General features: G+C 44.3%; 1 protein-coding gene across 1 annotated transcript in view; it reads left to right on the top strand.

Moving 5' to 3' along the window:
- KDELR2 (KDEL endoplasmic reticulum protein retention receptor 2) overlaps nucleotides 1-27,171 on the top strand; it is a 109,374-nt gene that overhangs the window by 8,273 nt on the left and 73,930 nt on the right. Inside the window, exon 2 of the mRNA XM_086940754.1 lies at nucleotides 21,451-21,551. Within this exon, the coding sequence (XP_086796880.1) occupies nucleotides 21,451-21,551 (101 nt within the window). The remainder of the gene's footprint in view (nucleotides 1-21,450; nucleotides 21,552-27,171) is intronic.

The following is a 27,171-nucleotide window of genomic DNA, read 5'->3' as shown; positions in this document are numbered from 1 at the left end:
GTATTTACGAACCGCTAACCTGCACATATCACTTTTTGTGATCTCTTCTGGCGCAATGCCTTACCATTCCTCAATTACGTTATCTGCTTGTTGATTTGGATTATCCTGTCTCAAGTAATTTAATATAGTTAAACATATTAACTTCTTGTATATTAACTTGCTTGTAGGATGTGTACTCACTTCTGTTGGCAACAGCCACCATGAGTCCTTGAACAGCTCCATAGAACAGTATGTATGCTTCGTGTTTATTATCTACATATGTACCTTGCACCTGCCTTATAATTCAAGACATGAAACCTTAAAACGACGTGCAACTTATTTGTGATAGTTCTTTTGTCTTCTTTAAACACTGCAGTTTTGAGATCAGTGTTCATGATGTGAACATGATTTTGTTATTGGAGAAGAAAAAGAATAATGAAAAAGAAGTAATCATTTGATTATCCATTTTTGAATTACATTTAAGAATTTAATGTTTGTGTTTCCTGTTGCAGACGAAAGCCCACCCAAACTATCAAAACTAGGATCTTTACCCTACCAGGGATACATTATCACTTCATCAAATGACTCGTTGCAGTAATTAACTGCTGAAGGCGACTAGATAACTTTCGCAAATTGTTGGGCACAGCACTGCCCTCCTTGTGTGGCAATCTTAATAACTCTTGATTGAACTGGAAACGATTTTTTTCTTATATCTGCAGATCATGCCACAGGATATCGGTTATGTATAGAGTGTTTGACTAGGGAAACACCACAATTGCACAGCCTCACTTCCCAGTGGCCCTAATATATTTAATCCTGTTAAAGACTTTTAAACCACTTTATGGTCATAGCGCCGGAGAGGCTCCAAGATTTAGATTCATGCAATGCTTAGATTGTCTGTCACTTGGAAATAATCTGGAATCTCTGTTGCATTATTAGATACAACACATAGTTACATCAGGGTCACTAAGTGTCACCAGATTTTGGCATAGACAACAGTGTCCAAGCAAAGTTCAAAGTTTTCCCGCTTGTAGCTAGTGAGTGATTTTAAGTGGTTATCCATTACATGACCTGCCAAAATGTGCCTTTGTAAACCATTGAACGTCTGTACTTAACAGCCTTTTAACATTTTTGGCAGCTCTCCGTTTTAAAGCCAACCCTCCACACGAGCTTTGTTTTCTTACCTGCTACAGACAAACAAATTGGGCTATTATTATCATAGCCTCTCAGAAAGGTTTGTAAAACCAACCTCCGACTAGCTTGGTTTCAGGACCTATAAAAGATGACAAGGCTGTGCTGGCGTTTTCATAGCCTCTTCTCAAGGTATCAAACGCTGGCCGCACCTACAGTGTTTAATCGACCAGTGGTAAGCAGGCTACTTCCGGTTCCTGAAACCACCTGGCCAGGTACACGTTGCACTGCGTTTACCAGGGAGAGTGGTTTATTGGAAGGCGCACAAGAAGGCATTGTGTTAATTCAGTTCGTACAGCACTGGTGCCAGCACAGAGAGTTACAATTATTTATTTAATCATCTCTTTTGAATAATCTTCAGAAGCGTCTTTCGAAGCAGGCTCTTTAAACGCATTTTAGGGATTTACTGTTGTGTACAAAGTGAAGAATTCTGTTTTCGTTACTGGAGTTAGTAGATCCTTTAAGTCTTTCTGAAAGGGTGTGTGAAGAGGAGGAAGAAGGTTGCAAAAACTCCAGATAATGTGGTAAAATTCTGGCAGCATGCTACAGTTCAATGAACTACTATTCATCTGAATTATAACCATCAAATACATCTTTATTCAATTATACAATTATAATCATAAAATATACAGCACATTTTCATGCAAGAATTCCATGTTAAACAGGAAAGACTCACAACATGTCAACCATTTGTCTTTAAAATGCCTGATTGGGACAACTATTGGAGAATGGGGGAGTCAGGTCCTCGGACGTGGGGCTAGCTGGACCATTAATAAACCTTTCAGAATACAGATTGCCAGCCACACACTTACTCAAATCCTCTATTTTTGAGGGAACAAACCAAGAGAAACTTCCTGGTTCGTCCGGGTATATCACTATAACCCTTTTATTATTTATTTATTTGTTATCTTTTTTTGTTTTGATGTATGAAAAAGACACCTTTTTGTTTTCTATTTTGTCAGTTATTTACAATTCACAGTTATTTACAACACAAAAACATACACATAACTGGTTGTATATACAAAGTTATTTGCTTTGATATATATATATATATATATATATATATATATATATATATATATATATATATATATATATATACACTCAAATATTCATAATATGAAGACAAAATCATTCATAGTTACACAGTTTACAACACATGTGCCCCTGTTCTGCTCAAAGAAAGCAAGATAAAATAGGTCATGACACCTATATTTATTTTTAGATATCGAAAAGAAACTCAGTCAGGACCAACACTCTAACCCTGACCGGCGATGGCTGGTTTAACAGGTAATAAGAGGAACATGATTTAAATGTAGTTGGAAGCTGAAACAATTATCACAAATGTAGCTAAAACAAGCTTTGCTTTATACAGTTGCAGATACCCCGTATTAAGGCAGAGCCCTGATGAGAATCCGTAGAGTTGACATACCGGATTCGAAACGCGTTGACGTAAAAAAGATTAGACATTTATTTGTTGAATAGACTGAATGAATTTAAAGTCTATTTCTTCTTTCTTGAGCTTACTACAATAACCTGTAGTTCACTGATTTATGATTGTCATCAATTGTCTATTCTAATTTTCGAGTTTATACTTTTGACTCTTGTCTTTAAGTAACTATGAATGATTTTGTCTTCATATTATGAATATTTGAGTGTATATATATCAAAGCAAATAACTTTGTATATACAACCAGTTATGTGTATGTTTTTGTGTTGTAAATAACTGTGAATTGTAAATAACTGTGAGTTGTAAATAAGCATTTATCGAGCAAAATAGAAAACAATAAGGTGTCTTTTTCATACATCAAAACAAAAAAAGATAACAAATAAATAAATAATAAAAGGGTTATAGTGATATACCCGGACGAACCAGGAAGTTTCTCTTGGTTTGTTCCCTCAAAAATAGAGGATTTGATTAAGTGTGTGGCTGGCAATCTGTATTCTGAAATGATTGGGACAACTAGGCACAATAAAATATTTAAAATTAAGTGAGTCAAAATCAATTAAAAAGTAAATTTATTTCTAAAACGGAGTCAAGCAGTAACTTTCTGAAGTTAAAATATCCGATAAAAAGAATTTGTTGTAATTGGAAATTGCGAGAAGAAATAAAATGCAGTCACATTAATAAACCTCATTGACTCTCCATTAATTTTCTATTGCGCAGGAGCAATTTTCTGGAATCCTCCTACTGCATGACACACAAGTGGATCAGATTACATACGAAGAAAATTTAAAGCAGGTCTATTGTGGTAAAATCTACAAAATTTTAGAACAGGTGGCAGGTGCTTACGTCTGGACGCCTGATAAATTTACAGAAAAAAGAAAAAAAGCATACCAAGGATTGAGGGTAGGATTCATCAGACGGACAGATCAAGATTGATTTTATATCAAACTTCCCTAGCGGGAAGCAAAGGTGGCTTCGGATGATACTTGGACTAAATTTGGTCAGAAGAGCCCATTTCCATGCATTTGTCAAAATAGACCAATATGGTTCAGTGCTCGTGTCCGCTTGAATTGCAGCTGAATCTCTCACAGTAGGTTTGGTCAGATCTCTACTCTCCCAATTGGCAGTTGCAAAATTCAATTACATCTCCCTCACCTTGGTTCGCTTGCCTTGCGTAATAGTGTGTGGTGATGTAAACAGTTCGAGCCTGCCTAGTACTTCTGCAGTTTTCTTGACGTAACTCAGCCACAGTTCCTGATCCCATGATCATAAACAAAACAATTGGTGATAACATCATGGGTTAACAATGCTTTCTGATCACTCCAATCAAGGTCCAGGGGAGGAGTGGGGCGAGCCCCTTAAAAACCAGCCCCATCTGGAAAGCCCAGTTCCTTTTGTAAAAAGTAATGTAGGCTACTTGGGCTTACTCCCAGCAGGCGGCTGCAAAAGCAATTTTCCTCCTGTTGTAACCTGAAACAATCCTGAAGCCCTATATTTCGGCCCCATAAGTCAGAACAGGTACACATTTGATTTTATATATTTCTAAAAGGGGTAAAACTGGTTTGCTACTAACATTTCACGGCACATCATGCAGGGCCCCAAGTGAACAGTTAAAACAAAGACATAGTTTTGAAATGCCGGGTAAAAAAACAGCTTCTAGTGTCAAAGGTGACTCCAAGGTAGGGGAATTCAGTCACCCTAGTAATGAGGTTGCCTTTCATGGATATGGGTCTAACCGTGATACTTTGTTTCCCGTACACCATGTAACAGGTTTTAGATCTGTTGGTTTTGAGATCTGAATTTTCCATAAACACAGCAAAGTTCTTAATAAGCCCCCATAAACCGCTAGGCGTGCAAGAGAGTAGCCTCATCATCTGTATAGAACAAAGCTGGAAATCGTGTTGAATTTACCTTTGGGCGATCCAGTCCCTTAGCTGTTAGAAAAGGTGTCAGGCCATTTATGTATTAAAGAAACAAATTTCGACTCTAGGACACAACCCTGTCTTACGCCTCTGGACAGCCGAAAAGTGTTGGTGCACTCCACCTCTGTGTCATTCCTAACCATTGCTGACACCCATCACTATAATGGATGTAAAATAAGAAATAAATCGAAGGCTGGGCCACACCCATCACGGCTTAGAGGAGCTAGTTTGGAACGGTTCATACAATAAAAGCCACTACATAAGTCCATAAATGGGAAAAGTGGGGCACCCTTTTTTTGCAGTTGTATACTTTATCAGTAAGCTCAAATTAACGTACTGTTCCTGCGTCCCCAATCCTTCTCAATGTGCATATTGATAGCACCAGACTGCTGAACCCAGAACTCTATCCTAGGCAGGATGATTTTGCAAACAACTTTTACTACCAAATCCCAGAGAGATATTGGGCAGTGGCAGCAGAGGTCCTGTTGGTTGCCTTTCTTAAATAGAGACTAGAACAGCTAGTTTCCAGCAGGTCTGGTACCTGTGGAGTACATTATTATTCAAGACATTGGAGTTAACAGTTAAAGAGATGTTACTTATAAAGCTGAGTTTGGACCCCATCAAGACTCGGTTCCTTTCTAGAAGGTCTGGTAGCGATAGCTAAGGACACCTCTTCAACAGTAAATCTAATATCAAGGGGAAACGTAAGGGTTCATCTGCCTGAAGGTCAATGACCATGCTGAGAAGAGTAGATACGTTTAAAATGACTAGTCCAACTAGCTGTACTAATGTTGGTCCCAAGCCTGTTACTCTTAACACCCACTGTCCTTTTTAAAAAAATATTTTTTTATTCAGAGTGTCCCAGAAGCACTTGGTGTCTCTCTCAGACTTTCCCAGGTTTCCTCTATGAGGATATGCTTTCTATTTTCAATGGTCGATTTATACTCGTGCCTTGCTAGGGCAATGGTGGTACTATCCCTTGGGTTCCATTTAAGCGTGAGGCGCAATCGTTGTTTGGTCGTCCTACAATCTGTCAGATCAGGTAACTTTGTTTGATTTGTTGTTTTTCCCTGAGGCAATAAAAAAAATGTAATGGAACAATTTAGGCTTTCGAAGGCTACCATCATATCTGCCACTGGACAATCGGTAGCTAAAAGTTGATCAAGAATCGGATTAGGATTGATTTTCACTGTAACAGTACACGGAATATTCATATTCACCACCTGCCCCTTGGCCTAAGACCAGTGTCCTTAGGAGTTCGGTGATGCACACCTTTGTAGGCTGGTAAGGGTGTGCCTTCTGGAAGGCGTACTACTAATTAATTTGGGTTGTGGTCACTAAATCTATTTTCTGCGGTGACCCCTGTCTACGCACACTCTGAAATACCATTGGAAAGGAAAATATAATCTTTAAAGGTTTCTTCCCCCATTACCTAAAAATTGGTATTTGTGCCTCTGTGTCATCCGCAATTTTGGACCGGTTGCAAAGGTCAAACCGCTTACGGTTATACAACAGATGCTGGCCCCTACGGTCTACCTTTTGGCTAGGTGGAGTGGTATCTAAGACCAAAAAGGATCACATTGTGTTAAATTGTAGCTTGCATAAAAGTCCCCTCCAACATTAACATGAAATGTGTACATCTGGTCCTGGTTATTAAGATTTTCATGACGTCGAATAACATTAAGATTTGACTACACATCTCCACCAATGGATTATGAAAGTTAATAAGAGACAAAATTACATCCGTAACCGCCAACTTCCAAAGTGACTACAACTTGAAATAACTTTGAAATGTTTGGAGATTTGAACCATTGTGGCCAGCCCCTCCCAGTGCTCCTCCCCAGCCAGGCCAGCATATAACCATTTTGGCACTTAAGCCGGAAAAATTCCAACATATGTCTGTAAGTCCATAATTTTCCATGCCTTGGATGAAGTTCTAACAGAAACAAGATCTTCTGAGTTGCTGGAAACATCATTTAAGTCTCCGCACATTGTGGCCATCCCCTCCCAGTGCTCCTCCCCAGCCAGGCCAGCATATGACCATTTTGGCACTTAAGCCGGAAAAATTCCAACATATGTCTGTAAGTCCATAATTTTCCATGCCTGGGATGAAGTTCTAACAGAAACAAGATCTTCTGAGTTGCTGGAAACATCATTTAAGTCTCCGCCTTCTACAGCTGGTGGACAGGCACTAGATAGTCATTTAGTATCCTCAAGGCTCATTAGGGACGCAAACCTATTAGTGATAGGGGTGTTTGTGTGGACCATTGATTGAGAATTCTGTAATATGCTGTAAGTATTCTTTACGTATTGTACCTTTAATCTTTAGAATTTTAAGATTAGAATACTGTTGTGTCATTTAGAATCTTTCTGTGGTTAGATCTCTCCTGACCATCTATCCTGTTACAGCTCTTCATGTGGGCTCCTTTATCTCAATGTACCTCAATAATTTCAGAGAACTTTTACAACAATCAAGAGTGCTTCATTCATCTTTATAACCCCTTACTACACATTGGTAGCAGGAGTGGGGCTCTGAACAGATTTTGCTGGCTACGGTATCTTTTTTTTCTCCATTAAGGAGCCCACCGGACCGATCTTTCAAATATCTACGGACTTTGCAACCCTATTTACAGACTTCAACCCACTGGGAATAAGGTCGGTCACGATTTTCTTTATTTATATTCCTACTGAATTCGTCTACTTCACGATCTCCTGCTTCAAAGACTGTTAACCGTTGTAGTAGGCTATTTTCAAATATCGCCTACCTGCCTCGCGCTATTCATTCCATCGCTGTGGAATCTTGCTGATCTTCACCTTTGGCCACATGATCGGCGTCACTCTGTGGAATCTTGCTGATCTTCTCCTTCGGCCACACTATCTATCAATCAATCACGGCATTTATAAAGTGCGCTACTCACACGGGAGGGTCTCAAGGCGCTGGGGAGGGGGGGGGGGGGGGGGTGTATGTTACTGCTCGAACAGCCAGGTCTTGAGCTGTTTCCTGAAGGAGAGATGGTCCTGGGTTCGCCGAAGGTGGGTGGGGAGGGAGTTCCAGGTCTTGGCTGCTAGGTAGGAGAAGAATCTTCCTCCGGCGGTGGCTCTGCGGATGCGTGGTACGGTGGCGAGGGCGTGGCTGGTTGATCGTAGCTGGAGGGTGGGCGTGTAGAAGGTCATGCGGTCGTTGAGGTACTTGGGGCCCAGGTCGTGGAGAGCCTTGTGTGCGTGGATCAGGAGTCTGAACGTGATTCTCTTGCTGATGGGGAGCCAGTGCAGGTCTCTCAGGTGTTCGGTGATGTGGCTGTGTCGGGGGATGTCCAGGATGAGTCGTGCGGAGGCGTTCTGGATGCACTGGAGTCTTTTTTGAAGTTTGGCTGTGGTTCCAGCGTAGAGGGTGTTCCCGTAGTCCAGTCGGCTGGTGACGAGTGCCTGGGTGACGGTCTTCCTGGTTTCGGTGGGGATCCATCTGAAGATCTTGCGGAGCATGCGCAGGGTGTTGAAGCACGAAGATGAAACGGCGTTGACTTGTCTGGTCATCGACAGGGAGAAGTCCAGGATGAAGCCCAGGTTGCGTGCGTGGTCCGTTGGCTTGGGAGCGGTGCCCAGGGCCGGGGGCCACCAGGAGTCGTCCCAGGCGGAGGGTGATGATCCCAGGATGAGGACTTCCGTCTTGTCTGAGTTCAGTTTAAGGCGGCTGTTCCTCATCCAGTCAGCGACGTCTTTCATCACTGTGTGTAGGTTGCCTCTGGAGGTGGTGGGGTCGTTGGTGAGGGAGAGGATCAGCTGGGTGTCGTCGGCGTAGGAGATGATGTTGAGGTCATGTTGGCGTGCGATGGCTGCGAGGGGGCTCATGTAGACGTTGAAGAGAGTTGGACTGAGTGAAGATCTTGTGGTGCGCCGCAGATGACTTCGGTGGCCTCGGATCTGAACTGGGGGAGGCGGACTCTCTGGGTTCTTCTGGCGAGGAACGAGATGATCCACTCCAGTGCTTTCTCTCGGATTCCGATGTTGCTGAGGCGCTTCACTAGGGTGCGGTGGCAGACTGTGTCGAACGCCGCAGAGAGGTCCAAGAGGATGAGGGCCGCTGTTTCCCCATTGTCGATCAGGGTTCTGATGCCGTCGGTGGCTGCGATTAGGGCGGTCTCGTGCTGTGGTTAAACCCGGACTGCGAGCGTCGAGGGATCCATTCGTCTCGAGGAAGGCGGCCAGCTGTCTGTTGACGGTCTTCTCGATGACTTTGGCCCGAAAGGGAAGGAGCGAGATGGGACGGTAGTTCTTGAGGTCCGTGGGGTCTGCCGTTGGTTTCTTCAGGAGGGCGATAAGCTCAGCGTGCTTCCAGGTCTCCGTGAAGGTGGCGGTGTGGAAGGAGGAGTTGATGATGTCCCGGAGATGGGGTGCGATGATGGCGTCGGCTTTGTTGAAAACGTGGTGTGGGCAGGGGTCGGTTGGTGATCCGGAGTGGATGGAGTTCATCGTGCAGGTGGTGTCTTCGGTGTTGACCGGGGTCCAGTTGCAGAGGGTGGTGGTGGCGGGCGTTGGTTCGGCGGTAGGGTGCGTGGTCTGTGCGTTGAAGCTGTTGTGTATGTCTGCGGTCTTGCTGTGGATGAACGAGGCGAGTGAGTCGCAGAGGTCTTGCGAGGGAGTGATGTCGTTGTTTCCGGCGCTGGGGTTGGAGAACTCTTTGACGCTGCTGAAGAGTTCCTTGCTGTCTTGGGCGTTGTTGTCCAGTCGTTCTTTGAGTGCCGACTTCTTGGTGGCGCGGATCAGCTGGTGGTGTGTGCGGGTGGCGTGCTTGAGGGCGGTCCTGTTGTCTGTGGTCTGGTCGAGCCGCCAGGCTTTCTCGAGGGTGCAGCAGTTCTTCTTGGATTCCTTGAGTTTGTTGGTGAACCAGGGGGTTTTCTTGCTGCCGGGTCTGCTGGGAGGGTTCTTTAGTGGTGCGAGGTCGTCGGCGCAGGCGGTCAGCCACTTGGCGAGGTTGCTGGCTGCTTCGTTTGGGTCCGCTGTGTTGGTGGGTGTGTTCTGGCTGAGGGAGGCGGTGAGCTGCTCGGCGGTGATCTTGCTCCAGCTCTGGCGGGGAACCTGTTGCGGGTGGTGGTGGGTCGCAGTTTTCCTGAAGCTGAAGTGGACGCAGCTGTGGTCGGTCCAGTGGAGTCCGGTGGCGTGGCTGAAGGAGATGTGCTTGCTGGATGAGAAGACTGGGTCAAGCGTGTGGCCGGCGTAGTGGGTGGGAGTGTTCACCAGTTGCTATCTGCGTCACTGCAAACTCCAGGGCATGCTGGGAAGACGTTGTGACGTCACACATCGACAGCGTCCATCCTAGATCTGGTTTCTGACCAGATTTTTCAATTATAATTGCATCGGCAACCTCTTCAATGTAATTTCATTGGAGAACTTTCTGACAAAGCTTCTACTTTAAGTTATCTTTTCAAGAACTTCATCGGAACTGTTAGTGCATCCGCCCGGCACTTTTCATCGGAACTGTGAGTTATTTTGAGATTGTTTTATACTTTTATTCTACAACGGTGATTCGCACACCCCTCTTTCAGAGTGCGAATATTTCTTCAGTACACAGATTGCGTCCGGAAAATATTTTCGATAATTCGCACACCTTTAACACTTTTTATATTTGGAATTCACTGCAATTTACTTAACGGTGATTCGCACACCTTTTAATTTTTCCAATTGCTCATTCTTATGTGTTAAACACTACTATACTCACCAACTATTTGAGTATTCTAAGCAATCTCACTTAACTTGCTCACATTTTTTAACATTCTTGATTATGGAAGTTTTACCATACCATTTCTATAAATACTGTGTGTAGTTCTATACTAGTGATATTTAACATATACTTATTTTAAGTCTTTAGTAGTACAGTTTAGTCATTTAAGTTTATTTTCCATTTTTCTTCATGGGTTCAAGTCAAGGAGTCATTCAACCCTCCCCTTTCTTACAAAAACCTGAATTAAAATGGTTTGAATGGCTGAGAGATTTTTAGAATTATCTCACAGCCATTGATGCAGATGTTTATACACCCTCAATGAAATTGGAATTACTTTTAAATAATCTCGGCACAGCTGGCCGCAGAGTTTTTGAAAACCTACCACACTATCCACCTCCCATAGAAAAAGATGCCATATGAAATGTCTACATTGAAGCTTAATTACATATGGTCAAACAGTACTCTGATGCTACAAGTGTCTTATTAGAATGCTTTAATTTTGCTATGTGCAAACAATCCCCATATGAATCTGTAGAAGTCATAGTGTCACTCATGGTTTTGGCTGAAAAGTGTGATTTTGGTACCAACGTAGACATATACATAAGAGATCAATTTGTCTTTTGGTGTCACTCAAAGAAGATACAAGTGCGTCTCCTTACTTTCATCAACCCTACCTTGGCTGAAACTATAGATTTTGCCAAAAGTATAGAAAGATCTATAGTCACTTACAAAGTTCTCTCCACTCGTGCTGTCCAAGCTGCTGATACTACTAACCAATCCTCTGGTTCCTCTAATGTAAATTCAATTTCAGATGAAAATCCTATTTGTGCCATAAATACCAAGTCCATTCCTAACACTGTTAACACTAAACAAACATTTAACAGGAGAACAACTTATAGAAATCCATCACAAAGAACTCAATCGTTCTTTTACAGATGTGGTTCTAAATCCCATATAGGAAATAATCCTAACTGCCCTGCTTTATCGAAAAAATGTACTGAATGTTTGAAATTCGGACATTTTCAGGGTCTATGCAGAAGTGGTGCTAATTTTTCATCAGCTAACAGAGTGAATATATCTAATGTTACTCTGGATACTGATGATACTCAAGGTTGTGCTTCTAGATTCTCCAACCTAATAGTCACTGTGGAAGTTCCTGATTGTTATGACAAACCCATTAAAGGGCCCTTAACTGACATAGCCATTGCTAAAATGGTTATACCATTAATGGAAGACTCAGGAGCTCCCATAACTATTTTAGCTGATGTCGCATTTTACAAATTTTGGCCTTCCACATTCAATTTACTTGCACCTGACATAAATCTCAAAGCTTCCGGGGAGCAAGACATTGATCTCATTGGGTTTTTATGGGATAGTTTGGAGTGTTTAGGTAGATCCAGTACAACAAAGATATATGTTGATATCAAAGGAAGAGACATTATTGGTTGGAAAGACCTTGCTAAACTAGGCATTATTTTATGGCCTGGACAAGATCTACCTATAATTTTAGGTGACTTACCACTGTCAGTTTTAGTCATTGAGCAACCTGGTCATGGTAACATTGAGAATTTAACTAAGTGTTATCCTGATGTTTTCAAAGATGTGATTGGCAATGTTAAGGGCTATGAATATAAAATCATTTTGAAGCATGATGCAGTTCCAGTTGTACACAAAGTTAGACCAGTACCACTGAGTATTAGAGATGATTTAAAAGCAGTACTTAATGATCTTCAGTCTCAAGGTATTACTGCTCCTATTGATTCCTCACAATGGATTTCTCCAGTGGTTTTACGGAAGAAAAGTAACGGGGATCTAAGGCTTTGTGTTGATTTAAGATCATTGAATCAAAATATCCTGATTGTCACCCTTTACCCCTTATGCAAGAAATGTTAGCTAATATTGGGAAGTTTTTCTACAATAGATATTCATTCGGCCTATCATCAGATCCCACTTTCCTGTTACAGCTCTTTATGTGGGCTCCTTTATCTCAATGTACCTCAATAAATTCAGATAGCTTTTACTACAATCAAGAGTGCTTCATTCGTCTTTATAACCCCTTACTACAAATTCTTAGAGGGCAGAACCAACCTAATAGGCTGAGAGCGATAAAGATGGCTATAAAAGTAACCCAGTGGTAAAAAAAAAATGCGTTTGTTTTGGAGATTCCACTGAGCCAGCAGAGCACATTGTGAGATAAGCCAGAGCTAAACACGGGTTCCTGCAATTACTCACCACATAGTCCCCATTACATTGTTTGATATGGGGACCAGTCCACTTGAATCTCTGGACGACGAGGATGTCCTTAAACTCTACAAGACTAAAGTCTGAGTTGCCTGTTAACCAATGACGCAACTTATTTTTCAAATCACTGTGTTTTGAAGCGGTTTGCAGACAAACCAGGAACATTCCTCAAGACTCCCACATAAGGGCAACAATTCGACTGAAGGTAAAGAAGTATATTAGAGACATTGTCAGTTGGGGGCAGCGCTCCTATTAATGTGGCAGGACCAAAATTCCTACATTTTAGAGCATTTTTGCTGGGGTTTCCCAGCCCCGGATGATTATGCTTTAGGGAATGTATTAATATGGTCAATAACTTTGTAATGTTTGTTTCCCCAACTCACTTTTTTCTCCACCAAAGGGGAGATGCAAAGATTGAGCAGAGTTTCAGTGAAACCCAATTGAAACTATTCATTGCCCTGTTATGTTTGCCAGGGCCTGAACATGATCCTTTTTGCGGGTCAATGAGACTTGGCGCAAGTTCTCGTTTGGTCTTGATTAAGTCCATGGGTGCCCCTGTTAAGTCATTGGTAAAACCCCTACTCATTTCCGCTTAGCAGATGGGTCCCCTTCACTGGTATGCGAGGAGCCAGGGTTGATTATCACTGATGGAGAGCTCGTAAGCCTCTGCCTACTGGTACAATTAGAGCATCAGTGACAGTGGGGCGTTGGGTGGATGAATTGTGTGGGGAAATTGGCAAATGGTTGCTTAGGTCCATAGACAGCTGCCCTTCAGCCAGCTCGCTCTTTAGAGCTGACTCAAACTGCTCAGACTAGAAAGGTATCCAGGGTAGAGCCTACTGGAGCAGGTAACGTTTTAGTTTTATACCCACCCCCGGCAGCTGAAGTTGCCCCATAACACCAGTAAAACAATTAAGCTTTTGTAAAAAAAAAAAGGAGAGAAAATGATGTATACAGTGAAAACGGGATCTGCAAAAAAAATAAATACCAGGTAGCTTCGATGTAACCGCATAACCAGCCAAATAACTGTATTAAGCAAAGAGGTATTCCCTATTTAGGGGTTCACAGCATTGCTAAATTAGGGAGCCACCCTCTCGAGACCGCTTAACCCTCCAGGCGGGAGTGGTGGCCCAGCCCAGCCCAGCCTCTTCCAGGTGATGATGAGGGTCCCGCGAAACGGGCCTTGGGGCAGTGCTCTTTAGCAGATGAAGGCACAGCCCCCTCCTGCCAAGTCTATTCATCCTTGCACTCGTGCTGCCTCCTGGGACCTTGAGTCCTTGGCCCCCACCCAGTCTAGTCACTTCTCATTCGAACCTTAAGTGTTATGATTTTAATTGAGGGCCATTCTTTGCTGCATGACCATTTTTACTTGCTGAAAAGATTGGAGGTCAACGCCATGCTGTTGGCTTTGTCAGTGCTTGTTTATCCTGGACTCTTGCTGTTCTACTGTGGCAATCGTCTGCCAATACGTTGAACCTTTCTCATTTTATTGTGGCAAAGGAACAACACTGTGCAACCTTGCCACTGTGCTGTTTACTTGCCTTGGTATCTGAACACGAGGCTCAGGCTGTTACATATGTGTAGGTTATGTGTGTGTGCGAAAGGCCAGTGTACCCCAATGTGTAAAGGACTTGGATGGCTCTGCTTGGCAAGTTAAATGCCGATAGCAATGTTGTAGGGGACTCTCCCAATCAAAAAGTATATCTTGACCTTGACTTCATACCTTCCTATGTATGGTCTGCTGGCAGCCATTAGTACTACCACCAATACATATTAAAGCCTCAAAGCCCAAAGCTGCCTTGAGTTCTCATTTAATGAGATGAAAAAAACTATAATCCCTTTTCCAGCTATGGTGAATTAAATAAGCGAATGCGCACACCTATTTAGAAATAAATCCAATTAGCACTTGCAAATTACTCTTTTTAACACTCTTCCCCCTGCTCAGGTTTCAGATGGTTTTTACAGTCGCTTCTAAATCCGTAGCAGACGCTGGCGTAGACCGCCTGTCTCTCCATCTAGAATTGAATAGGTTTGCTTTCATCTTGGCATGTTCAACAAGTGCTACTGCCCAGACTGCATGGTTCTCTTCCTTCTGCAGTATAATGTGGGGAGTGATTTTATATGGTGTTGGTATTCTTCAGAGTTCATAAAAGGTGTCTTCATTACTGAGGGATGGGTGCATGATTTGAGGAAAACACTTTCCAGTCGTAGCAGTTTTTTGCACTTTTGGGTGTTTCTTGCTGGGGGTTTTGTGAGGTTTCCACCATGCCATAAGCGGTATAAAAGGGTGTGGTGATGGACGGAGCATGTATATCTGTATTTAACTATGTGTATATATCTGTATATCTGTATTTATGTATATATGTTCATGATTGTCTTTTTATGATTTTTAATAATCGAAATAAAATGCTTTGACTGACTGACGGAGCATCTGAATCAATCAAACACTCACACCCAGTCAAAAGATCTGGGTTTAATCCATCACCGTTCTTTAGCCCACTCTGCCACCCCGGTTCAGACATGGCTATATGCAAATCAGTCTGACCCTGTGCCTCATGGGAACAGTCCAGCCCGAACTGCCAAGCCATGTCTTCCCTGGACCAGAAACAAGCTTCTGAGGACCGGTTTCTGGCATTCCAGCCGTCTTCAGCCCAGCTTGCTTGAATCCAGTGGCAAAGTGAGCAAGGGACTCAATCAAACACTCACACCCAGTCAAAAGATCTGGGTTTAATCCATCACCGTTCAGATGCTCCGTCCTCTGAAGCTTGTTTCCGGTCCAGGGAAGACATGGCTTGGCAGTTCGGGCTGCACTGTTCCCATGAGGCACAGGGTCAGACTCATTTGCATATAGCCATGTCTGAACTGGGGTGGCAGAGTGGGCTAAAGATCGGTTGTAGGAAGGTGGATACCTGACTATGGTTACCCCAGATTTTTTGCCTTGTGTTTAGCTGGTTTTCGACTTTGTTGGCCTGGCTCCCTGCTAATCAGGCCCCCAGGCAATCTGCTCCCTCCTTAAAATGGATTCCATGTACCATAGGTGCATAACTAAATTGGCTTCGGTCACCTTATCAGCCCCTGTACAGTGCACTATAGGTGCCCAGGGCATAGGTGCATCCAAGGCCTACCAGGGGCTGCAGCATATCTTTTGCCACCCCTGGCTGGCTATCCAAAATTGACACAACTGGCTGATCACTCAGCTGGGGCAAGGTGGTGTAATCACCCCTTGCTTAGATATAGTATACCTATATCTAAACCTATCTGGACACACATAAACCTATAAGCCACTCCTATGGCAGGCCTCAACAATCCTTGAGGCAGAGTGCTTGGTTTTATGTGAGATGGTGCTCTAGCATGAGCTGAGCCTGTCTGCAGCTGTCGGGACCAATTCCCTTAGCTGTTCCGGGATAATGCCAAACCATATACTATTAAGTGCGGTTGTATGATTAAACAACTACCTCTATAATCACGAGTGCCTAAACCACGAAGGCTAAACAACGATCAATTCCCAACCACTGTGTTTTTAACCACGACTCACTGAACCACGAAATAAATTCTATTTACATTTAAACCGAATCTACTACTGTGTTAAATACAATGCTTCATTTAAACTTGTAAAAACATTAGTTAGCATGATTTTCAGATATATCTTCCTGTCATTTTTTTAAATCCCAAGTTACAAAATAAATCTCGGAACAATACAGTAAATCAATTCTAGGCCTTTCTCTTCCCTACACTCTGTTCTATCTTCCATGCGCATTGTTTATGCTTGTAGAAACGGAGCTACAGTGTCCAGAATATAATTTCTATTGTCCTAAAAAAAAAAACAGAACGTGCCGAAAAGCATCCAGCTGTGACCTGTGACGATATTAAGTGGACAGGGCAGTACCAGCAGCATCTGTGGCTGTGCCCAGTGTCTCACAATCTTAGGTGACAGCGGGCTGTGAGGGTGGGGCTAGGGAAGCCAGACAGCAGCAGCTCTGTGGTTCTTCTGCAGCACCCGAAAATATTACGAGGCGCAGACACTGTCCGCTGGGAGAGCCCACACACATGGCAATAATGAGTCCAAGGAATCTCAACCTATAGGGCTGAATGAGGCTGTAACACGGTTGTCTCTGAAGGTGGTAATTGATTTCGTGCCTGGAATAGACAGTGAAATCCCTGCGCCCATTGTCCTTGCCCGTGGTCCTCCCGCCTTAAAACAATCCTACAGTGACATCTACTGGCCAATTAAAACCAGGTAAATTAAAACTGACTGTAAATTAGTCGCCATTTTATAAAAAATATCAATATATGTTTATTAAAAATAGTTTACATTTGAAGTGTAATTTAAATAAATGAAAAAATGTTTGTTTAAATTTGGAGTCGTTGCTAAGGTCACTCGTTGTTTAATGAAGTAGTTGTTAAGGGGGTCGTGGTTCAGTCCCAGGTCGTTGTTTATGAATCGGTGTTAAGCCCACTCGTTTAGAAATCGTTGTTCAGGTCATTTCCCATTAAGTGCATTATAATCCTCGCGGCTATATTTTAACTTTGGTTTGGCTTTATCAAAACATGTCGTGTAAGGTGTCATACGATTTGGAATACTATCCCCGCGACAGTCCTGTTGACGGGGATAGCATTCCACCCCTCTAGAGGGAGACGACATGCTACTTTGCTAAAACGCGGTTGATTTTAAAAGCGCCTCAGCATCACGAAATGGACGCGTCTGCCACAGACTCGAGTCTGACCTCCTGCTGCTGACCGAAACTCAGCAGAGGAGGCCTGGACAAAGGGTTTCCTGTCACAGGGAGGTGTCACACCACCCCAGACAGGAGATAGTGGATTGTAGCAGGGAGGTTTGAAAGAAACCAGACAGTGCCTGGGGAGCACAAGGCTTCCCCTTGCATAATCCGGTCAAACCGGTTCTGGGGCACACCAGCCCCAGTCCCAGCGCGATCCTGGACAAAGGAAAGGGGGTGTAACTGCCCCCCTTCCTGGTCCCACCCATAGGAAGGGACCTAGCAGGAGATCCACCCCTCATATTGGAATAAGAGTGGGAGCAGTGCCATAGCACCTCAGATCATCCTGAATCAACTTGAAAAAATAAGAAGACAACTGGACTTCGACATTCTGATGCACAGAAGACTGAAGAGCATCTCCCTTGTGGCCTAGGAGTGGCCACCCTGTGAACACAGGCACCATCCAGCAACTCGACGTCTGCTTTGCCGCCGCCGGAGCCCGAGCCCAGAGCCTGACGAGATCCAGACTCCCAGACTTCTCACAGCCCGATCCACAGTCCCTGCAAAGAAGGGACCCGTGGAGGCACCGAGAGACGTGGGACCGGACATCTCGAAAGACCCACGAGACGCTGACTGCGCAGCACCCGAGGCATCCTCGACGCTGTGCTTTGGGGTTTGAGAAGCCCCACAACCGAGCAGCATCTGCACCAAAGATCAGCCCTCCAGCATCTTCACGATCTGCGCGGGGCCCTTTTACTTTGTGCCACTCGACGCGCCATCCCGGCCACTTGCCACGTGTCAGCGGCTATCTTGGCGACGAAACCTACGTTGCTCCAGACTTGCCCTCGCTCCTGTAAAAAGGAGCACCCGCTCTGACCTTGCTGGTCCGAGTAATAAGCCTTTTTCACTTTTTGCGTGGCTTGCATTAGCCAAGGCCTGTTTGCTTCAATCAAGTCGCCGACACGGCCATCAGCTAGAGCCTTCGTGGGACAGCTCGTGATCGACTCCTAGACGTCCTTGACCTCTTCGTGTCCACGTGGCTGCAGAGAAAAGCAACACCTCATCACCTGTTTGCACCCGACATTGCCTGGTTCCAATCTGGTTCCACGGTGGTCACTGGCTAGTGACTTTGAACATTGTCCCCTCTGCTTTCAGGTCTTCACCACTCCAGATCCACCCTTGGATCCACCGGAACTCTTCACATTGAGCCGCCTGCAGCATCTTCAGCTCCAAGCACCATTGACCTGCGTGATGAAAACCGACACTACTTCGCACCTATACACCCGCTTCCTGTGGGTGAGGTAACTCAGCAACGCCGGTGTTCCCACACTGGTACACACCTCTAGTGTATGTGTCTAAAGTTTCAGCTTTCTAGGTCACTCGGAAGGTTCCTAAAGCACTAACTTTGTAACTTTTACGCACCATTGACTTTGCATTGGTGCATGCCTGTGCTTTAAGCGCTGCACCCGAATCCCGCGGGCTTTTCCCGACTTCAGCATTGCTAGTCCCGACTGCTCCCAGCGATTCCCTAGGCCCTAGGCCTAACCACTGTTTGATTGGTATCTCTTATACTACTTTCTTAATATATGGTTTGAGTGGCCACCCGCCCTCATCCATAATTGTGCAAGTTTCATATGTTTAACTGTGCTTTTGTTTAAACGCTTGTGCCTCTGCACTCATAAAGAGTACAGAGGATTATTCTAGTAATAAATACATATACTTTTATAATATATACTTGTGTGGTGTCCTTTTATTTGATATTATAGGATTGTGATTGGTAAAACAGCTTGCTTAACATGACCTCTTGAGTTAAGCCTTTAAGGCTGCTTAGTCCATGCTACCATTAGGATAGCTTGTCTATAAGGTTGACTTACAACCAGACACCATAAGGGATTGTTTGGACTGATACAAGGTGGTTCCAGAATTGGAAACATCATATATCAGGCCAACTTCTCACATCGGTGATGGATCAAACCCAGATCTTTTGACTGGGTGTGATTGTTTGATTGATTCAGATGCTCCGTCCATCACCACCCCCTTTTTTACCGCTTTTGGCCGCCATAAGTGTGGCAGGGTATGCTCAGACGTGAGTCCCTTGCTCACTTTGCCACTGGATTCAAGCAAGCCGGGCTGAAGACGGCTGGAATGCCAGAAACCGGTCCTCCGAAGCTTGTTTCCGGTCCAGGGAAGACATGGCTTGGCAGTTCGGGCTGGACTGTTACCATGAGGCACAGGGTCAGACTGATTTGCATATAGCCATGTCTGAACCGGGGTGGCAGAGTGGGCTAAAGAACGGTGATGGAACAAACCCAGATCTTTTGACTGGGTGTGAGTGTTTGATTGATTCAGATGCTCCGTCCATCACCACCCCCTTTTGTTCCACCATGCCATAAACCTTTTTTTAACGACCAAAATGACATCATACAGATTGTAAAGTAGGAGTAGGATGGGGCGAATTTAGTCTTCCATGTATCCGTTCATAACGGTGGCCCGCTAGTTTGCCCCTTAGGCACATATACAGCTGAATCTTCAGGAGAGGCCTGACGCCAAGAAGAAAAGATGAGGCTTTGACTGCATTATTTTTGCTTAAAATAATCTTTGCAGCCTGCCTGAGTAAATCTAGATGAAATGTTCCAATATATTGCATGAATATGTGTACTCTTGGGCTTATTTGAATTACTGTGGAAATCTGCCTCCTGATTCCCTCAATGGACAGAAGGGAGGACACGAGTCTGCTGTAGACAGATGCTTGCTTTCTGGGGAGTTTGGTACCGGAGGTTTGGGTACTACAAGCCATTGCTTCTTAAAGCAAAGGGAGGCCCTGAGTGAGAGGCGTTTCCAAATCGACTGGGGCTGGTACACCAATAATGAAACATGCAAACGAAATAATGGTTTTGCAAAACTTTTTACCTTTTTGAAACCTTCAGACTTGCAGCTCTTGAGCATTACTTTGTAGAATTGTTAAATCAAACCAATGTTGTGTTCATCAAATCGACAGACACTGCTTTCTGGCGGAACCCACTAAGGCATTGGACATTTTGAAAATGAGAAACTGATCATGTTATGTCAAATTTGGGTCCTCCAAATTAATCTCCCAGCTGGAATTCTGTTATTTCTGTTATTCCTAAATGTTGTCCCCTGCAGCTTTAAATCATGCGCTTTGGCAATCAACTTAACACTTAACACATCTTGTTCCACCCGATGTTCCACCTGCTCGAAATTATTCAATTAGAATTTTCTTTTAAGAGAGAAGGTCAATTTCTCCACTTACACGACCTCCGTTCAGCCTAGATGAGGTTAGTTAGTTTTCCTTAGTGACCATGGCTCATTAGAGTTTTTGCCATTTTGGGAGGTATTGTCCCTCCATGTTCCTATTGACTAACAGTTATAGATTTTAGTCACCTTATTGCCTGTTCTCTCATGGCTGTTTAGCAATTTTTCTCGATCTTTGTACCCTTTTTCACACCTCGCAGTTCAATTTATTTATACTATGCACTTACCTTTTTTAAGTTATCGAAGTGTATTGATTCTGTGTAGTTATTACAGAGCACCTCATATTTTCTTTTTTGAGAACTGCCTTACTGCTTAGTCAAAGCTGAACCAAGATTACCTTAACTAAAGTCAGTATATCATTGTGGGTCCTTCTATTTGGGCAGTGTGGGAATTTGATGCTCTCACTACGGTGGTCAGTGATTGTGTTGCCTGTAGAAAATAATCCTAATGGTAAACAGCTTGTATCATATGAACAATCTGTAAAAATGCATTTGAGCTATAGAACCTTGTTGAGGGTCACAACAAAGAAACTTTTTAAAAAAGTATTACACACGTTCAGACAATTAAAATGTTTACTGATGGTACTTCATGTTTAAGTAATTGGGTTAAATTTTAAGATAATTTTTAAGACCCTTTTACAGTAGCAAAAACCTTTATTTTGAGTGATCCAGTAGATTAATTTTCTCAATAAGACCGGATACAGGATCCTAAGGAGAAAGTCTTTCTCTCTTAGATTTCCTCCTAATTCATTTCAGGAAAGACGCCTCAATGTGCTGAGTGGAAAATGTTTTTGCCCTGGTAGCAGGTGGTATGTTATTCCAGTGTTTCTCTCTTTACAAAATGGTATACTTATTTGTGTTGTCTGACTCATGTCTTCAGTTCTGTTTTTAAGATGCAGCGTTTCAGTATTACGAATACCTCATTTACAATCTGGATTAATCCCATCCTTTTTTTTGCTCCTAGGTATTTCTGGAAAGAGTCAGTTGCTCTTTGCACTGGTGTTCACAACGCGCTATCTGGACCTCTTTACTTCATACATCTCATTGTATAACTCTTCAATGAAGGTAAAGTATAAAAAAGGCAATTCTTCTCTTTACCTCATATATTCTACGCTGGTCAAAGTACAAGTCTGTTTGGAAAAGGACAACTCTTCTCCTTGAAAGGAGTTTGTGTCTATGAGGCCATTCTCTCTTACTGCAGCTTCTGTTCCATGTTTATTTTTGTTTCTCAAGTATCCTTTGTATCTCTTGTTATTATCAAAATCTGTTGCAGTCTCACAAGGTAATTGTGTGAAATCTTCTCACCTGAATGCCCTATTTTTTTATCTTCAAGACCATAGTAAGGGGACTCCTGTTGCTCATCACAACAAATTTATTTGCATCATGACTGAACAGAAGGTCCTGATTCTAGCAAACCAATTAATACTGGGAGGTGAGCTGTTTGTAAACACTCTTTTTGGTAGGTTAGATAACTGTAGTACAGGTGAGGATCCTATTTTGTCAGGCCACGTGTTTTTTTTCTTCTTTTTTTTGATGAGGTCCTTTTTAATATTGATCTTTCTCCCTTGGCTTTCCTGGTAGAAGAAGCGGGCGCCAAGATTGTTTCTTATGCTGATGACACTCAGCTTATTTTCTCGTGTGAGAAAGGCTTTGACTTTGATGGTGCAATGATCAATTCTTCCCTCTCGAAAGTCTTTAACTAGCTGAGTGTCAATCAGCTGAAGTGTAATATGGATAAAACGGAAGTGGTTTTACTTCGGAAAAGTAGAAACACCTGATTGGAGGGCCTGGTGGCACAAAAATCTGTGGCCCCACCCACTGATAAAGAGAAAGCAAAAAACCTGGGAATAATCATTAACAAAACGTTGTTGATGCCTTCTCAGATACAATATCTTTCTGGTGCATGCTTCGGCACACTCCGAATGTTGAAACATTTTTTGCTGTTTCTTCCGCTGGAGAGTTGAAGGATTGTCGTGCAGGCTCTTGAGACATCCAAGCTTGACTATATGTCAACTGCTTGTACCTTGGTCATTCTAAATCCTTGACCCAGCATTTGCAAGTGGTTCAAAACGCGATGGCCAGAGCCATCGTGAGATCAAGACCTAGAGTTAGTATGACCCAGATTCTTAAATCTTTACACTGGCTCCGTATTAAAGAGGGGATTGACTTTAAAGCTAAGACCATCATTTTTTAAAGCCTTTCACACTGCGGGAGCCGATTACTTAATCAAACTAGTTAATCACTACTCGACATACACCGAATAAGAGAGCAAGTACCCTTGCTCTCTTATAGTGCCAATCTGGCTGTGGTGCCTAAAATTCGCCTAGTTTGTACTGGCGGTAGATCTTTCGGCTTTTTGGGCGCCAAACTATTGAACAGCTTGCCGGAGTTCCCGAGGTTTGACACTAATTTACTCTCCTTTCGAAAGAATCTAAAAACATGGCTGTTTAATCAATAATTCGGCCTCTTTCACTCATTCTCTTTCCGCTTCCTATTGCGCCAGGACACACCATCTTGAATAGCTGTGCACCTTATCAAATATCTTTTTTTCATTTCATTTTGTCATTAGGCTTGTTGGTTCCAAGGCTGTAACTCGATTTGGACAAACAGCGTGGCTGAGACCCTGACGCTGCAACGTTTTGCTGCATAGCGCTTCGCGCTTTTAAAACTCCCGTTTTTTTTTCATTCGTGTTATTTTCATTTTCCTTTTACCTTGTTTTTAACTGGGACTCCTGGCCCTCACTTGCACTATAATCGGCCCCCGTACCGCTACTTAGCGGGTCTGGGTTCTGTGGGCTCCTCTTCATTTCTTTGGCGCCATCTTGGGTTAGGACGCGCCGTCCTAGAGGCGCCGGACCGAGCGCTCTAGACTTGCGGCCCTCCTACGCCCGCCCTACTTAAGCTCTGCCCTAGCGCGCAGCGGGTCGCGCCTTCCCTGAGTCGAGCCAGAGTCCTGCCCGTCTGCGCCCGTCAGCGCTGAGGAAGCGCTAGGGCAGGGCTCTGTCTCTTGGTCGGTACGTTTTCTTTTCCTCTTCTTCCTTACTGGCCTATCATTCCCATGTATTCTAAAGCTGACCTTCTTCGCCTTCGCTCTTCGTTATGGCCTTGCCCAGCTCACTCTCTCCATCCTCTGTGTGGCCCTTTTAGCTGCCCTGACTGCGCCTTTGCGCTTCCTACCCCTACCCCGATTTCTATTCACTGCCCCGCTCCTCGTTTGTCTCCAGAACCTACAATATTCAAGATATACCATCTTAATGTTCGCTCTTTAGTTAAACACCATCTTGAGGTCCACGATCTACTTGATGAAGCCCCTGACATTCTTTTTATGTCAGAAACCTGGCTTCATAATGATGCCTCTGCTGCTATCAACTTGGCACTTCCCCCTGAGTACACCATCTATACTCTTAACCGCGACTCCAGAGGGGGCGGCATTGCTGCCGCTATTAAAACTAGGTATCCCTGTACATGGAAACCTATGGATATTGTGGGTTGCGAAAGTGCCTACTTCTCTGTCTCCGTTAACCCGCATTTTTCCTTTTCTGGTTTACTTATCTACCGACCCCCGGGCCCTGATGCTGCTTTCAGGGCTGCTCTCCCTGAGGCAGTTAGTTCCCTGGCCCTAAAGACGGCCAATTTTAACATAATCGGGGATCTCAATCTCCATTTTGATTCCCCCTGTCCTTCGGCGGCCAGTAGCACTTGTGCTGACCTGGAGGCTCTCCAACTTTCTCTACTAGTTCTTCATGACACACATATTGGTGGTCACACCTTAGACCCTTTTTTTACTTCTCTTACATCGGTCAAAGTCCTGCCTCCTAGACCTATGGCCTGGACTGACCACCACCTAATTGAATGTCATCTCTCACTTGAAGATCCCCCTGCAGCTGCCCCTACTCCTATTATTTCCAGGCGCCCATGGAAAAAGTTGAAACTCAATGATTTCCATCTGCTTTTAGCCGAAGCCCCTCTGGCCCCTTTCACGGATGTGGAGTCCGGCTATAATCTATTCTGCCACTGGCTCACTAATGCGTTGGACAAGCTTATTCCTCATGCCCTGACTAAACAACAGCGCAGCCATTCCAGTCCTTGGTATGATGATGCTCTCCGACTTTAAAAAAAATCTTGCAAACAAGCCGAAAGAGCCTGGCGCAAGTCTTATGACCCGGCTAGGAAAGCTTTGTACCTCGCCACCATCAAGACTTATCATAGAGCCATCTGCAGGGCCAGGGCCTCCTACTTCTCACGTGAATTCAGTGCTAGCTCCAACCCTAGTAAACTTATCTTTAAAGCACTGAAAGATCTTACTGCCTGTAGAGCCTCTACCGCTGAGATCTGCTCTGCCTCCCACTGTGAGGATTTGGCCGCTTTTTTTATCAATAAAGTGGAAGGAATTTATCGAGCCTTTCCCAGCTCTACAGGTTCCCGGCAGCTTATCACAGCCACTTCTAAAACTACTTTTTCGCTATCCTATCTTCCGGAGCTTTCTACGGAGGAGTTTGACAAACTCGCGATTAGGGTGAAATCAGGTTCCCCGAAAGATCCCTTGCGGCCCTCACAATTTAGAGAATCCTCCGTCTGCCTTCCCCCGCTCTGTAAACGTATCAATCTATCACTGTCTTCGGGCTCTGTACCAGCTGCCTGGAAACATGCGCAGGTAATTCCTATCTTGAAAAAACCTGCTTTGGACCCTAAAAAAGCTGAAAACTATCGCCCCATTTCTCTCCTCCCGTGGGCTGCTAAGCTGACTGAGGCCCATGTTAATTCTATTCTAGCAAAACATCTCCATTCTGCGAATATTTTAGATCCCTCGCAGAATGGGTTCAGGCCCGGCCATAGCACCGAGACGGCGCTCCTGTATATGGCTGAACATCTCCGCATGTTAGAGGATTCAGGTCACACGGCGGCACTTGTGCTCCTCGATCTAAGTGCCGCCTTCGACACTGTCTCCCATGACATTCTACTCCAACGTCTGGTTGAGGCAGGGGTGGATAAGCTGGCCCTTGAATGGTTCAGATCTTTTCTATCTGATCGCTCCTTCAGGGTCATCACTCCCCCCTTTGAATCCAAACCTCATGCGATTGCCCAGGGCGTCCCCCAGGGATCGGCCTTAAGCCCCACTCTTTTTAACCTTTATGTCCAGCCGCTGGCTGATGTCGCCATGCGTGGGAACCTTTCCATCGTGTCCTACGCAGACGACACGCAGCTTGCGGTTGCGATTAGTGGGGCTTCCGATCTCGAGGCAGCCAAGTTCCGTGAGGGACTCTTATCTGTGGCCCACTGGATGAATGATAATTTCCTACAATTGAATGCTAAAAAAACCGAGGTGCTCATTGTGGGGAAACAAATTCATCTGTGGGGCGACAGCTGGTGGCCACGTGAGCTCGGTCCTACCCCTACCCCTACCCCTGTCACTGAAGTCAAAAACCTCGGGGTGTGGTTTGACTCCCAACTGAGCTTTTCCACTCACACTAAAAAGACCGCGGCATCTTGCTTTGGAATTTTGCGTCAGCTTCGGTCCACCTTCAAATACTTTGACGCTCCTACACGTCAACTCATTGTGCAAGCCTTGATTCTGTCTAAATTAGACTATGCCAGCTCTCTTTTTCTTGGAGTCAATCAGGCTGAGCTCTCCCGTCTCCAACGCGTCCAGAACGCTGCCGCCAGGGCTCTGGTTGGTTTGCCTAAATTCTGTTCAGCTAGGAGAACCATCTTTAATCTCCATTGGCTCCCGGTGGCACAGAGAATAAAGTTTAAATCTTTGATTTTGACATTCAAAATCCTTAAGCTTTCTTCTCCTCAGATTCTGCAGCAACTCATTTCTCCTTATGTTCCAGCTCGCTCTCTGCGGTCTTCTGTTCTCCACCTTGCCACTGTTCCCCGTTTCAAGAGATCCAGGATTGGCGGCCGCTCCTTTCGAGTCCTTGCCGCCAAACTGTGGAATTCCTTGCCCGTCCACATCCGTGCCATCGATGAGCTCCTTGCTTTTAGGAAGGCGGTTAAAACTTTTCTTTTCCCAATAGCCCCTTAGTTCTGTTGCCGTTGTGTTGCGTTTCCTACCTCCTGTCCGGTTTTTTGTTCTGCACTAGCGCCAGGACGCCCCTTTGCTGGGGCAGCTGTGCGCTCAATAAATCAGGATAACATAACATAACATAACTTAGCACTATACCACCTCTCCTTCAGCATTCAGTGTAGAATGTATTGATTTTTACAGATTGAAGTTATCAGTATCCAGAGATAAGATACATTATTGCGACTTTTTGATAGTTTGTCATTCTTGGGGGGATAACAAACCACTCCCATTTCATCTCAATATAAATGCCTGTTACCAGATAGGTACAAAAGGGGGTGGTGATGGACGGAGCATCTGAATCAATCAAACACTCATACCCAGTCAAAAGATCTGGGTTTAATCCATCACCTTTCTTTAGCCCACTCTGCCACCCCAGTTCAGACATGGCTATATGTAAATCAGTCTGACCCTGTGCCTCATGGGAACAGTCCTGCCCGAACTGCCAAGCCATGTCTTCCCTGGACCGGAAACAAGCTTCCGAGGACCGGTTTCTGGCATTCCAGCCGTCTTCAGCCCGGCTTGCTTGAATCCAGTGGCAAAGTGAGCAAGGGACTCACGTCTGAGCATACCCTGCCACACTTATGGCGGCCAAAAGCGGTACAAAAGGCGGTGGTG

The sequence above is a fragment of the Lissotriton vulgaris genome, chromosome 10 (assembly GCF_964263255.1).
Source record: "Lissotriton vulgaris chromosome 10, aLisVul1.2, whole genome shotgun sequence".
NCBI classification, from domain to species: domain Eukaryota; kingdom Metazoa; phylum Chordata; class Amphibia; order Caudata; family Salamandridae; genus Lissotriton; species Lissotriton vulgaris.
Note: the sequence above shows the minus strand (reverse complement) of the source record. Positions and strands in the feature narration are given on the sequence as shown.